The following is a 15,534-nucleotide window of genomic DNA, read 5'->3' as shown; positions in this document are numbered from 1 at the left end:
TTTGTATAAATTCGAAGAATCTCATTTGTCCGTTTTCCTTCAATCTTACGCCAAAGTGATGGTTATGTTTAGGGGTGGACCTTCATGCTCACTCTTTTTTCTTTTCTAAAAATGATTCACATCATACAAATTCATTCGGAATTGCACCTCGTAAAATAGTAATGTATTCCTGTGACACAGTTCATTTTATGCTTTCACTTTATGGACAAGAGCAATGTTGACCTTATAGAACATCTCTTTTTTGAGTTCCTTTAGGAAAAGAGTGACTTATGGGTGAGAAGGCACAGTTTTCTTATTTCGGGTGAATCACTTTTATAAATAACTTGTTGTGTTTATATGAACTGTTTGAAATCAATATCCCTGTGAAGTGCTAATGCAGACGAACTGTATTAGGAAAGTAAGGTGAGCTATTTAATAAGTATTTTAGGGCCCCAAATTCGTCTATGCAGCTCAGAACTGGGGCACATCAGTTCTAAATTCATCATGTATCCAGAGATATCTGGACCTTTGCACCAGTACTGCAGGCGCTCTATCCAGACCCTAAGGACCCAAATGGGGCATCCATCCTCCATCATGCCCTGCTCCTTATGTGCTACAAACCCAGCAAAAACAATACAAACCAGCACTAACTCTTTCACTCATGTAGGCCAGCCATTTTTGAGTTCCACAGGTAACTAAGAGGACTTACCTCTGTCTGTGTCATAGAGGTAGACAAACTTGTCCCACTTGTAGTGAGACAGGAGACTCAGGACGGCACCCTTTAGAGGAGGGCGCATCTGGATGACGAACTGCACATCTGAGTCGATGGGGTAGCTGGGAGTGACGAAGGAGGTGTGGAGAGCCCCGCAGAAGGAGGTTAGCGTGTTCATGGACTTCTTGTCATAGAAGCCGAAGATGGCGTACACCCCTCTGGAGAACTGTGAACAAACTGGATTCAGAACAAGATGAGTTTTAGTTTGTTTATGACCAAGTGACAGTAAAAACAACTTCATAATTCTATACCAATCATACAAAACGGAATCGGATGATCTTGGCATGTGAGTAATTGCAATAATAGGAAAATCTGTACAAACATGGAAATTTGTTTTGACTGCATGAATATGAGCAGAGAAATAATTGCATTATTTCCAGCTGATGAAAGTGCTGTGTTGTGTCTAACAGTGAGAACCCATCAATACACTCTTGCCTTAAACAAAACACTGTCTGATTGGCTGTTCCTTATTCTCCCAAAACACTTGAAGCAAATGAAGCATAATTATGCACATTTCTATGAACCAAGAACAATCTCATAACTGACACGGATAGAAAGCAGTTTGCGGAAAACCTCTTCTCATCTGTGTTACAATATTTAGCAAAGGGCAACAATGTGGGTAGTTTTGTATGCAAGAAATAAAATGAATTTATGATCGATATATAACCCTTAAATTAAATTTACAAATGTTAACTGTAATAACAAATTTAGACTTTTAGAAACAAATCGTGAAATCTGTGACTAAATAAATAACGTTATCAAGACATTTTCAAGATAGTGAAGAACCCTGGAGAGGAAACCAGCATCTGAACTGGTTGACCAGCAATATCGATCCTTTCAGCATTTCTATGTTCATACTTCACTGCTGGCTAATGAAAAAATTGGTCTCCTACAAAACACTAGACTTGTAGTCAAGACCGCCTAAACCGAGACCAAGACACTACCAAGACCAGAGGGTATCGAGACCAAGACAAGACCAAGACCAGGTCGAGACCAACACCGCGACCAAGTCGAGACCGGAGGGGAAAAAAAACAGACTAGTGTACAGTGTTGGGAAAGTTCACTTTCTACATGAACTAGTTAAAGTTCAGTTCACAAGTTTTAAAATGAACTAGTTCAGTTCAGTTCATACTTTAAAATTTTTAACTAGTTCCATATGTTGCTGCGAGCTATTATTTTTCAAAATGATTGCCACAACCAATATAGAACTACAGACAGCAAATATTTTATCGGCGGGCAAAGTTTGAACAGAAATGTAAGATTTTTCCCATCCTCACCGAACTTGTCATAAAACTCGTTTAAATGATCATACGACGCTTCCTTGCAGCATTTTGTTTTAATCACACATGCGGCGGTGAGACGCTGGTGGCTGGTGTTGCCAGATTGGGTGTTTTTCCGCTACATGTTAAGGCCTGTTTACGCTGTGTTTTAGCCGGGTTTTCGCCTGGAAGGCTCTATAGAAATCTGGCATCCTATTGAACGAAGTTAAACTGAGAGCGCGCCGCGTGCCGTTCAAAGACACCAGAATGAACGAGTTCACAGTAACGTTCACCAGGCAGTTATACAGTACGTTCAGTTCACGTTCGCCCAAAATATGAACGAGTTCATGAACTATCGTTCAATGAACGCATTCAGGCACAACACTGCTAGTGTACTCTATTCGTTCTGGTGACATCACAAAACATAATGCACACAAACGTGTCCCTGCTTGATATACAACCACTGATGAACATAATCGGTATTGATGAGAAAAAAAAAACTATACGAGAAAAAAAAAACTTTAAGAGTGTGGATTAGAGCCCACAAACTCTGACACGGTTGGCGAAAATTCTACCACTGGACCATTAAGATATACATTGCTCAAATAGGCGAAACGAGCAACACGAAAATTCAAATACTGTTGCATTATCGAACGTTGGTAAATCTCCCGACCACTATGTCGGTCTGAGACAGCGAGACCGAGACAAGACCGACAGGTCCGAGACCAAGACAAGACCGAGACCAAGACAAGACCAAGGCTAAAGGCCGTCAAGGCCGTGACGAGACTGAGACCACGTAAAAGTCCAGTCTCGAGACATACATCACTACAAAACACTAACATCTCTGCACAATGCTTACTTAAACAATGGTATGATTGGCAATGTTGTCAAAGTAACTCAAAATAGCCTATTCAACAATTTCTAAAGATAGCAGTAAAAGGTGTTTTAAGCAATTTCTGTCATTTTGCTGACTTATGTAAATATATTACTTGTAATTAATTCGTTAGCCATTTGAAGAGATGTGAAAAGTTATTCTGTTCTCCTGTTCTCCATTTGGACCTGTGACTAAACTCTCTGAACAGCGGAGCTCTGATGTCTTGGTAATGGTTGTGGGGAGTATTGCTTGATCTCAGACAGACCCCTCACTGCTCTTTAATGGCTGTCTGACACATGCTGCACTCAAAAGCTCAAGCTCCAACCTGATTGGTCCATTAGAATCAGATGCTGTAGTTGAGGGATCAGCCATCAGGAGCTAACATGCTCACCAGTCAAACCGAGACCACTTATTAGTCCAGCAAGTCAATCACTCTATTGGTATCAATGATTTCATATTTACCCAAAGCCCAAATATAACATATAAACTGCCTGTTCTTGGCTTGAATAAGCTACTAAATAGACCAGATCTTATGCTGATATCAAAAGTCTAACTAGGCCAGAGTCTTAAATCCCTGTCTGGTCTATTGCTCTAGAAGATGGCATCTCAACAGCTGGACATCCATGCAGCTGCATTACACTGGCATGTATGTGTGATAACAGGCCTGCATTGGAGTGACAATTACCCTTTGAAGGGGCTAGGTAAGTTGCCCGTCTCCTCACTGGCTCTGCTGGTTTGCAGGATTTCCTTTACATTACTCCTAATTTGGGCCAGTTCTGACACAGCCTTTGTCCTCAGGGATAGGAGCTGGCTGCTTCCCTTCCATCAGTTGTCCCGGACTTATTAGGACAGGGTTTGAACAAACTCAAACCAAATACATAAATTATGTCAGATGCCTTTGCTTTCAATCGTCTCTCAACCCCTAAGCTTACTCGTTTCAGGCCTGGCACCTTTCTCTTCCTAAATATCTCAATATCAGTTGGTTTTAAGACTAATGCTATTTTTTTCCAAAGCACACAAGTAGTTTAATCTCTAAATCGCTTTGCCAAAAGCGTCATTATCTAAGCAGTACATAAATTGTGCTACTTTAAATTAGCAGCATTGGACTCCACATTAAAACCACATTACTTGCAATTTAATCCGGTTTCACAGTTAAACAGCGAAAAAAGACAAAATAACCAGTTGGACAATATGTATGTGGTTGAAAATATTAATGCAACTGGATTAATGGAAGACAACTGTATGCTATATTCCAGAATTAAACGTTTTTCATGTGCACGCTTCATGGTAGGCTTGAATTTACATAACACTGATGATTGACAATAATTGACAATTGATTATAACTATAAATATGAGACCCTGCATGAACTTTCTGAGGTGGAAAAGATGTTTTGATAGAATATACTTTTAATGGAGGGACATAAATCTCTCAGGTTTTATTAAAACATACCTTCATTTAACTTTTGAAGATGAACAAAAGTCTTACGGGTTTGGAACGACTTAAAGGGTGGGTGAGATTTAGAATTTTTAGGTGAACTTAATAACCCCTTTAGGGTTATACAAAGGGAATGGTTTGCAACATTTGAGTGTAAAGGTCCTTGCACACTGAGTCTGAAATTCTCGTCTGAAATTTTCGCATGCTAAAAAATAAATACGACCTCGTGTTGTGTCAATCACATTTACACACTGCCTCAGAAACTTTCGTCCGAAATCGGATCGGGTTCGATTTTCTGCGCTTTTCGCATCCGTAGCAAAGCATTTTGAGAGGTGTTTTGACAATTCAGAGCCACCTTACAGGTGAACGCCACAATCCAGAACTGTTTAGGATCAATTGGTTCACGGAAATTGGTGGTCTTCTTTTTAGTATGTGGCTCCAGTATCACTAGCAAAGCATCAACCTGAGCCACTGACATCCTGAAGTAAACTTTGAATCGCTCGGGATAATCCCTCAGAGGTGGAACTCTCCTAACTCTCTACGCAATCTCAGGTTTGGATGGACCCCATATTTTTTCCCTTTTTTTTTCTCTTTTTAAGAAGAGAGAGGAAAACAAAATCATCCTCACTGCTTGAGGACTCCATTTTGTATTGTTCTGCGGATTTTTTCGCAATGGATTAATTAATACGCATCAGACTCAGTGTGCAAAGTATCTGTGCGTGATTAATTTTTAGGATAACGAATAGGAAAAAACGCATACGAATATTTTGGACTCAGCGTTCAAGGACCTTAACAGCTGAATGATTGAGGCCCTTCTTGAGCATTCTTGAACATTTTGTTTTATCAACGTGAAGTACAATGTTTGTACCACTGGTCTTGCCAAATTCCTTAAAGTAATTCCATGAGATTAAGACGAATCTCAGTGCTTGAAATCACTATAAACCCTGTTTTGAAGTGCAAGCATAGCCTCATTGCTTTTCATTACTCAGAGGGTCCTGGCATGTCACGTCACATCTTGATAACATGTTTACTCTGTTGGGCGTGGGGCATTCAGCTCAGGGAACAGTGCTGAGTAATGTTAACCACGACTCGCTCAATGGCTAAAGGATACTTCCTCAGCCCCTCCATATTTACCCTCTCACCCCGGTTTCGGTTTCATTACCGGGTATTCGTCAAAACGTGCCTTCGTTCTGCTAATCAGGATGCTCTCTGCACTGCAGGAGGAACAATGCATTTCCTCATGTCTGGCTGCTCCGAATGACTGTGAGGCCACTGGTGTTGAAACGATAAGAGCCATTAGAAAAGGCTCTGTCCCAACGGCTGCGTTTCGGACTGAAATAATGTAATCGCAGTGTCATGCACTTGAAGCCATCTTTCACCACCATTATTGTACATGGCCCAGAGACCTAGAACACATCGCTGCAAATGTCAGAGTCGATCATCCAGCTTTCGGTATTCACTGTCCTCTTCTGTCCTTAGTCCTCACTCTCTCTCTTCTCATTCCGCCGCTTCTGCTATTCCAGCCACCCCAAACACCTCCCCCCATACACAACGCTCTCACAGGATGATAGTCCTCTGGGGGTTTGAGCAAGTAATTGTATCTGCTCTTGTGAGGAGTCATGTGAAGTCCTTCAAACTGTTTCTGAAAACAAGAATCCCCGTCCTGCTAAACAAGCGTGTTATTGTCATGTGTCTATGAAAGGCAAATACTTTCAGATTCCACATCATCTTGCATGCACAGACATGTATTTTTGAGCCGACTTTATCGAACTGACCACAAAACAGTACTTCTGCCTCCTATAAGCAGAAAACAGAGTTTTTGCATCTCTGTTGCTCACAAAAAATAAATCTTGAAAAAATGAAAAAACATCTGCAAGATGTTTTATGCTGCAAAGCTTGTAAATAATTACAATTTATGCTCTAAATTGTTCATTGTTCTATTTTGACCCCCTACAACAATACAACACTGCTTAGGGCACTCATTTGCCCATATCATAATGTATCCTCTGTCCTTTAGCCATTTCAGACCTGAAGCATCAGTTTGCCTTCAGATGGCATTGTGGCTGTTTATGGGTTACAAACTGGCTCACTACAACACATAAGTAGCAATTTGCACTGCATAGGCAGCATTCCAGCCAAAATAAAACCCCATACTTGATAGATTTATAATGTCTACACAGATCATGAAAAACCTGAAACTCCATAGAACATAGGAACTCCTTATGGTCACTCAAGCACAGGACATAAACAGTTGGATAAGATGGGGTAAGAAGATATTTCTTGTGTATGGAGGACCATGACCACAAGTAATGGGGTAAGAAAGCCTCTTTGAATAATTGTATCTTTTGTGCTATGACAACTAAATTAGCAAATGTTTCTGTTTCTTTCCCTTAATAACACTTTGGCTGGTGTATCATCAACCTGCACATGCTAAACTCATATCTCATATGTAAAAAACTAAAATGCACATATTTCTTAAGGAGGATATCTTCCCCCGTTTAGGAGACTCATAGGAAACTAATGCTATGAAGGTATGCATCTCACCACGGTTTAGAATAGAGTCATCATGCGTTGCTCCCCTGTTCAAGGTTCATGACTAACCGTACCAATACCCCCCCCCCCACCCCCCACACACACAATGTACCATAACTCTTCTCTAGACCCTTCAACCTCACTTGACATCAGCAGTTTGTGTAGTCAATGACTAATCAGCTGGTCAATATCACGGTTATGTCTCTTGATCTTTGTAAAAAATCACATTTACAATTTCAAAACCCAAATGCAATCATTTCAGCCTTTGTGTGTTTCAGAGAAAGACTGCATTTTTACCTTATTCCAATTTGTGGTGAATTAATTACAAGAACTGTTTCAGATAGCAGTTGTTGAAGACCTTTACTAGGTCAGTATGACAACTACATTGCAAATTCCATCGAAAATGCCATTGCATATATATGAAGTATACAAAAATACAAGGTTTAAGAAAATGATTTCCACAATGTTTTCTAAACTCACACATAAAAGAAAATCTGTCATTGTGTATTCATGTCATTCAAAACTCTGATGACTTCCTTCCTTCTGTGAAACACTAAAAGAGATGTTTTTAAGAATACTCACACTGTTATTTTTCATTCAATGAAAGTGAATGGTTACTTGGGGCTATCAATCTTAAAAAATGGCAAAGCATCATAAAGGTACTAAACTGCCCTTCAAAACATGACAGCTAATGCAGCTTAATGGTAACATAAATCTGAATCCAATTATTTAAGGTGAACTGCGTAATTTCACCCTAAGTTTGTGGTTAATCCAGGGGTCGAGAGGTCGACATGTCGAGCCACTCAAGCAAAACAGAGCAATGCTTTGAAAGAACAGATCCATAGTGCCACAGTGCCTTCACTCTTACGTCAACCTACGAATTACTTACTTATAGTTGTCTCTGCACTTTAAACAATGATAAACAGCAAAGTATTCTGACATCCAAAGACTGCACACATATCTGATATCTTTCCCTGTTAGAAAAAAAGAGTCTCTACATAAAGTAAGTAATGACCACGTATTCCAGCAAATAAGAATTGTGAACAAACTGTTAATTCACTTAAGCATTTTCTGCAATCCACTGTTGTCGCAGTATTTTGCTGTTCCTGCTAGAATATCCAACAAATCATCCATTCTCCACAGAGGAAATGTATTACAAGGGCAATGGTTGCAACAATCTCCTTCTACTTCTTCTCCCCCTTGGGGGTTTATGACTGGGGTTGATGCATGTACAGCTTATGATATTCTGTAATTGGATTTTCAGAAAGCTGTTGACAAAGTCTCCCACAACTGCCTAATCCCCAATCAGCAGTGCAGCACTGAGCATGTTCCTATAGCTGGGTAGAGAGCAATGGAAGCATGCAGCCCAGAGATGCCATTGTAATATGGCATGAGGGGGTGCTGTGGATTTACTGTAGCATTTGACAAAACACAGCGCATTTTACAGGGCATGCAATAAAAACAGCTAATCTCAAGGAAACACTAGGGAGAACATGCTATCATGTAACCTAACTCACATCTACTAGATAGTGTATCAGGTAATGAATCCAGTGAAAGTCCACTGACATTGAGAACCAATTACTCTTTCCCATAGACCGATGATAATTATCAGGAAGCTATACTAAACTTAACTTAGAAAACATGGTGTCAGATGGCAATAATATGGTGTTGAATATTTATATCCATGTAACATGGTATTTATATGGTAATCTAAAGTACTTCAAATTGTACCAAATAATTGCACAGAAATCATGGTACCAGCACTGTACAGTTCCCTTTCAAGGGAACTCGAGCTGCGTTTGAGACGCGGTGGGGGAACGCTCTGCGTGATTACGTCGTGAAGCACGTGTAAAATCTGTCCAATGGAAGCCCGCTACGACATAGGTGACGTCATAGACCAGGAAACTATAAAGCAACCCTGAAATCAGACCGCGATAGCTTCTGCACCTTCAGCAAGCGCTCTCTGTATATCTGTCCTTGTCTATTTATTGTTGTCTGTCAAGCCCAATATATCTATCATTATTATGGCGAGCAAGCAAGATTATAGACGGTGTGTTGTTCCCTGCCCTCGTTATATACGGGTGGGGACACACGCATCAGCTTTGTGTTGCTTTTTTGGGAGTGGAGCATGCTCAGTCAGTCCTCGAGGGGGCTGATTGTGAGCATTGTATGAGTCTATCTATGAAGACACTCCGCTCTCGCCGATCGTTCTTTGAGGATCGTTCTGTTGCCTAGACACGGCGGCGACTCGCATTTTGGGGTTCGAAATTGGATCTGACAGCGTGGGTTGGGCGGGCTATCTCAGCTTTCACCTGCAGATCCAGTGTGCTGCGATTTCCAGTTCTGAGGAATTGGTATCGTTAGTGTTTTGTTAAGAAAAAGTGAACAAAACAAATAAAAATATTAAGAAAAAGGCAGATGTTTGATTTTTCAATAAATAGGCAGCTCATAACTCTGTTGAATAAAGAGGAGCTTTTAAAAGGAGGCTTTTCTAATGCTGTTGCTGGTTAAATATTTACTGGACAGCTGAACATTATGAGAGTGAAAATAAAAAGAGTCTATTAGATGAAATAAATCTAAAAAAAAACAAAAAACAGGAAAACTCTGTATCTCAGCCTCCTCGTCGGGGACTACTGGTTTTCCCTATCTCCACACTGAGGTGTCGAGATCGTGGAATAAACCGGTTTCTATTTTATGTGTTTAATACCCAAACGTCTAACTAGAGTAATGTTATGGGTATTAAGTATCATGGTATGACAGTGCCTTGGATTATAGAGACGCTTGCGAGCTTTCTCTCTCCCGAGTCGGCGTCATCATTTTTAACCCCGACGCTACCCACCAGCCATCTTTAATAATAAATACATTTTATTAGGCAGTACTGGTGGGTAAAGGGTAAAGTATTTAAGGACATAGATATATGTGAGGATGTCAGCATTGACTCTATTCGAGAATATATATATATATATATATATATATATATATATATATATATGTTTATATGTATACGTTTTTCTGATATAAAAATAAAGAAAAAGAAAGATAAAAATGTCTGTTCTTCTGAACGCTCCACTTTCAAGAAAACTAAACCTTTCAGTGGCGTTCCAGAGGTTTCTTCCTCACCAATCTATGTTCCTGAAACTGGCATAGAGTACAAAGAAGAAGACCTGATGCCGAGGCTATCAGGCTTCTAAGGGTGGTCCCCTCCGGGGTACGGATGGTTTTGAGAAATCGTTTCTCCTCGGCGCCCTCTGGGGTGCGACTCTCTGAGGAGGTTCGCAGCGCTGCCAGTTCGGTTGTTCCCTGCCGGTTCGCCGTTCAGGGCACCGAGGTGTCAGCGTCCCCATACGATCCCCCTCCGAGGGTCGTAGAGCAGTCAGTTCGGTCTCCCTGCCGGTTCGCCGTTTCAGGGTGCCGAGGTGCCTGCTTTTTCCTAGGATCCTCCGAGGAGGGTCGTAGGAACTAATCTAGTTAGAGGTAGGCAAGATCTGAGGACTGTCGTCATCTCTAATAAAGCTTAGACAAGAAGTCCTGTCGAATGAAAAAAAAAAAAAAGAGGGACGGTTTTGAGAAATCGTTTCTCCTAACGGCGCCCTCTGGGGTGCGACTCTCTGAGGAGGGTCGCAGCGCTGCCAGTTCGGTTGTTCCCTGCCGGTTCGCCGCTTCAGGGCGCCGAGGTGTCAGCGTCCCCATGCAATCCTCTGAGGAGGGTTGTAGAATGGTCAGTTCGGTTGTTCCCTGCCGGTTCGCCGCTTCAGGGCACCGAAATGGTTGTTCAATCAAATCCAGAGGCCAGTCTCGAGAGACTGGTTCCCTTATCGGAATTTCTGGCAGCGTGGAAACTTCTGCCAAATATTTCTCTATGGGTCCTGCACATAATAGAAAGGGTTACAGAATTCAGCTCGGTTCTCGTCCGCCCAGATTTCAAGGAGTCCTCCCCACGGTGGTGGACTCACAGCAGGCTCTGGTAATGGAGCAAGAAGTACTGACACTTCTTCGAAAGGGAGCTATAGAAAGGGTTTTTCCTCCCAGCAGAGAGTCAGGGTTTTACAGCCGTTACTTCATTGTTCCAAAGAAGGATGGAGGGCTGTGTCCTATTCTAGACCTGCGCCAGTAAAACAGCAGGGTTCAGAAACTCAAGTTCAGAATGCTTACACTCAAACAGATTGTATCACAGATTCAGTCCAAGGACTGTTTTGTCACAATAGACTTGAAGGACGCGTACTTCCATGTATCTATCCATCCTCATCACAGGAGGTTCCTGAGGTTCGCTTTCGGGGGCGAAGCATACCAATATCGGGTTCTTCCATTTGGCCTAGGTTTATCTCCCCGCACTTTTACAAGATGCGTGGATGCAGCTCTGGCTCCGTTGAGACTCCAGGGCATCCGCGTATTAAATTACATCGACGATTGGTTGATTTTAGCTCAGTCAGAGCAGGTGGCAGTTCAGCATCGAGATGCTGTTCTGTCCCACATAAAGAGTTTGGGGTTGCGGCTAAACACCAAAAAGAGTGTGCTCCTCCCTGCTCAGAGGACCACTTTTCTAGGTGTAATTTGGGATTCGACCACAATGCAGGCACGCCTGTCTCCTGCTCGTATTTCTGCGATTCTCACAGCCGCAAAGAATGTGAAACTAGGCCAGTCACTCACTGTGAAACAGTTTCAGAGACTGTTGGGTCTCATGGCAGCTGCGTCCAACGTTATTACTTTTGGCCTTCTGTACATGAGACCCCTGCAGTGGTGGCTCAGGACCAAGGGGTTTTCTCCGAGGGGAAATCCGTTCCGCAAGATCAAGGTCACACGGCTATGCCTTCGTGCCTTGGCCTTGTGGAAGAAACCTTGGTTCCTCGCCCAGGGCCCAGTGTTGGGGGCTCCTTGTCGACGCATCACGCTTTCGACGGATGCTTCCCTCACGGGATGGGGGGCGGTCATGAGTGGCCGCTCGGCGCAAGGTCTGTGGCAGGACCATCAATGTTCCTGGCACATAAATCGTTTAGAGTTGATGGCGGTATTTCTAGCACTCAAATATTTCCTGCCAGACCTGAGAGGCCATCACGTGTTGGTCCGCACAGACAACACTTCGGTGGTCTCCTATATCTACCATCAGGGGGGTCTGAGGTCACGTCACCTTTGCAAATTGGCCCATCAGATCCTCCTATGGGCCCAGGGGAAGTTACTGTCGCTCAAGGCGGTATACATTCCGGGACGTCAGAATGTGGGAGCAGATATTCTGTCGAGACAGGGGCTGAGGCCCGGGGAGTGGAGACTTCACCCAGAAGTGGTGGAGTTCCTGTGGGAAAAGTTCGGTCGTGCTCAGGTAGACCTTTTCGCATCATCAGATTCAACCCATTGTCCCATGTGGTTCTCTCTAACGCACCCAGCTCCTCTCGGTCTGGATGCTATGGTACAGGTGTGGCCGAGGCTGCACCTGTACGCCTTTCCCCCGATATCTTTGCTTCCGGGGGTTCTGGAGAGGGTTCGCCGAGAAGGGGCTCGTCTGCTTCTAGTAGCCCCTTTTTGGCCGACCCGAGTTTGGTTCTCGGACTTGGTGTCTCTTCTGGACGGCTCCCCCTTGGAGATCCCAATCAGGGTGGACCTCCTGTCTCAGGCCGGGGGCACGATATTTCACCCTCGGCCGGAGTTGTGGAAACTGTGGGCCTGGCCTCTGAGGGGGCCAGGCTCAGGGAGACCGGTCTTTCGACCGATGTTGTAGAAACCATTCTTCAATCCAGAGCTCCTTCCACGAGAAGGCTGTATGCGCTAAAATGGAAACTTTTCACCATGTGGTGTGTTGAACGTCAGTTAGATCCTGTTAACCCTCTGAAACCGACGGCATCGTCGACGACGCCACACGACTCCTCCGATAAATATTGATATTATTTGATGAAAAATTGATCGATTTCCTTACCGTTTTTTGCAGCAGAAAGCTAACACGCTAGCCGTCACGGGGGTGTATTTGGTGTCTTTCTAGCCTTTTCAGAAGGTTTTCTATCCAGCCTGGAACTTGTGCGTCCTTTCAGAGTGTTTCAGTAATAAATCCATATGTGTATATCCCAGTTTTGATCTCTGAAGTCCATAATTTATAAATTTTCCGTCATATTTGCTGCTAGCTTGATGCAAGCTGCCATTTTGGACATCTCGCGATGCTTTGCGTGAGGTTGTTGACCAATGACAGGCTGATCCGTCGTCCACGTTGGTGTGCGTCATTACGCATGAACCAAGGGTGATATTTTGGAAAGAGAGAGACGCACGGCACAGTGGTTTCGAGGAGAGAGAGAGAGAGACGCACAGAGAGACGCGAGTTTTGAATAATACACAGAGAAACACGGAGAATAATGGATCCTCAGAGATTGAGAAACATGGATGTAAATCAAGCACTGGCCTTTTTGGATGCCATGGAGGATGATGGATTTTCTGGAGAAGAGAGCTTTTTGACTGATGAGGAACTTGATTACCAGAATCGTCTAGACCCTGCTGAAGAGTAAGTTACATTTATTTATTTACTGTAAAAGTATAAAAATAAACAAAAACTAATATGATAAAATATACATTTTCTAAATATGGAAAAATAAGTTATGTAAAAGTAGTATTTCGTTTTTCTGTGTGTGTTACAGAGTAGTAAGAGTTGTAGATTACACTCTTTGTCTCTCAACCATTGTATGTCTGAGTTTATTTACTGTAAAAAGTATAAAAAAAGAAGAAAAAACTAATATGATAAAATATAAATTTTCTAAATATGTAAAAATAAGTTCTGTAAAAGTAGTATTTCATTTGTTTATGTTTGTTACAGAGTTGTGGATTACACTTTGTCTCTCAGCCATTGTTTGTCTGAGTTTACCTAGAGATACAAACAAAGGATGTTGTAGTGGGGGGTTGGTCACACCTTTTACCTGTGGAGAGAATAGTGGGGGGTCGGTCACACCTTTTGGCTGGAAAGCGAATGGTCATATTATAGCTGTGGTGGGTTGGGGGTACAGTAGCAATCTCAGCCATTGTAATCTTATGTGAAAAATCAAATACAAAAACAGTAATTGATCTAATTTGTATGATCTAATATTTTGCTTTATTTATTTGTTTTACAGTTGTGATAATGATGAAGACACCAGCCCACCCACCCAAGCCAGACAGGAAAGCTCCCATTCTTCCACTGAGGAGGGCCCTTCCACTTCTGCTGCAGCATCCCAGCAGCTGCCAGGAATAGGTCATGGACGGCTGCTGCAGTTTTTTACTTCACAAGGAAGTTTGTGCAGAGAAGCAGCAACAGCCCATGACCCACAGGGCTTTTCTGGAGGAGCTGACAGCCCAACTCTGTGGTGTTACAGTTGCTGTTCCTCCCACCCAGCAACAAAGTAACCATGTACCCGTCCAAACATCGGAACAAACTGAAGCAAGCAAGAAGGCCACCTATGGTAGAAGGCAATGTGTGAACTGCAAACAGACAAGGCAGGTGAAACAGGCCACCCCCTGGAAATGCAAAGCCTGTGATGTGGCCCTCTGTGTGATTCCTGATAGGAACTGTTTTGAGGCTTGGCATCAGTGATTTTCATGAGGCCCAAAACGCCTGGACTTCCTTTGGAAAAATGTAAATATTTTTTGTTCTGTTCAAGTTATAATGTTCATTCCTGTGCTCCAGGACTCCAAAGACTTGAACAAACTGTTTTCCAGAGGAAAATTGCTTAGCTTTTATTTATTTGTGTGTGATTTCAATAAATATTTCAGTGATTCAATTTCCGATTTATTTTTTCATTTGTCTTTGTGGTCCCATAACTTATTTTACATTCAGGTGACATCAATGAAACACAAATAAGCTGAAAGTTCAATTTGTCCTGAAAAAAAAGATGTGTGTCAATTGTCTGTGCACAAAAGTGTTGATGTTTTACAAGCTTTTTTAGTGAATAACACCAGACGAAAAATTTATTGTAAAAATACCCTTAGGTCTCAGAGGGTTAACTGCCCTGTTGGTTCAGTTCTTGATTTTCTGCAAGACCGTTTCTCGGTCAGGTTATCTCCTTCCACCCTAAAGGTTTACATGGCGGCTATATCTGCCTACCACACCCCTCTGGGGGGTACTTCTATTGGGAGAAACCCTCTAATTACTCGCTTTCTCCGTGGTACATTGAGGTTGAGACCTGCACTGCACGCTAGAGCACCGGCTTGGGACTTGGCCATTGTACTCGAGGGTCTGGCTTTATCTCCCTTCGAGCCCACCGAGGAGGTTTCTGAAAAGTTCCTCACTCTAAAGACTTTATTTCTCCTTGCTATCTCATCTATCAAGAGAATTGGTGATTTACATGCTTTGTCGGTTGCTCCTTCATGCCTGGAATTTGCACCTGGTATGGTGAAGGCATTTCTCTACCCCAGGCCGGGTTATATTCCTAAGGTCCCACTGAATGTTGGGGGCCCAATAGTGCTGCAGGCCTTCTATCCTCCACCCTTTAATACCCCTGACCAGGAACAGCTTAACCTGTTATGTCCAGTCCGGGCTTTAGATGCCTACGTTCACAGAGCTGCCCTGTGGCGTAAATCTGAGCAACTATTTGTTTGTTTTGGGTCACTCAAGAGAGGATGCCCTGCATCTAAGCAGGTTATGAGTAAATGGATAGTCGAGGCTATTTCATTGGCTTATGAAGCGGCCGGACAGCCTTCACCTATGGCTGTGCGGGCCCATTCTACTCTGAGTATGGCG

At 42.8% G+C, this 15,534-nt stretch overlaps 1 protein-coding gene across 6 annotated transcripts in view; it reads right to left on the bottom strand.

Moving 5' to 3' along the window:
• Positions 1-15,534, bottom strand: part of gria3b (glutamate receptor, ionotropic, AMPA 3b) — a 207,017-nt gene that overhangs the window by 161,144 nt on the left and 30,339 nt on the right. For all 6 annotated transcript variants that reach the window (XR_013205823.1, XM_077235640.1, XM_077235644.1 and 3 more), the window contains exon 3: positions 689-928. Coding sequence is in view for 5 of the 6 variants with exons in the window: in XM_077235640.1 (XP_077091755.1) it covers positions 689-928 (240 nt within the window). In the remaining variant the exon portion in view is untranslated. The remainder of the gene's footprint in view (positions 1-688; positions 929-15,534) is intronic.

The sequence above is a fragment of the Siphateles boraxobius genome, unplaced genomic scaffold, assembly GCF_051911475.1.
Source record: "Siphateles boraxobius isolate OS27281-9 unplaced genomic scaffold, OSU_SipBor_1 2, whole genome shotgun sequence".
NCBI lineage: Eukaryota > Metazoa > Chordata > Actinopteri > Cypriniformes > Leuciscidae > Siphateles > Siphateles boraxobius.
This window is presented reverse-complemented; position numbering and strand designations above follow the sequence as displayed.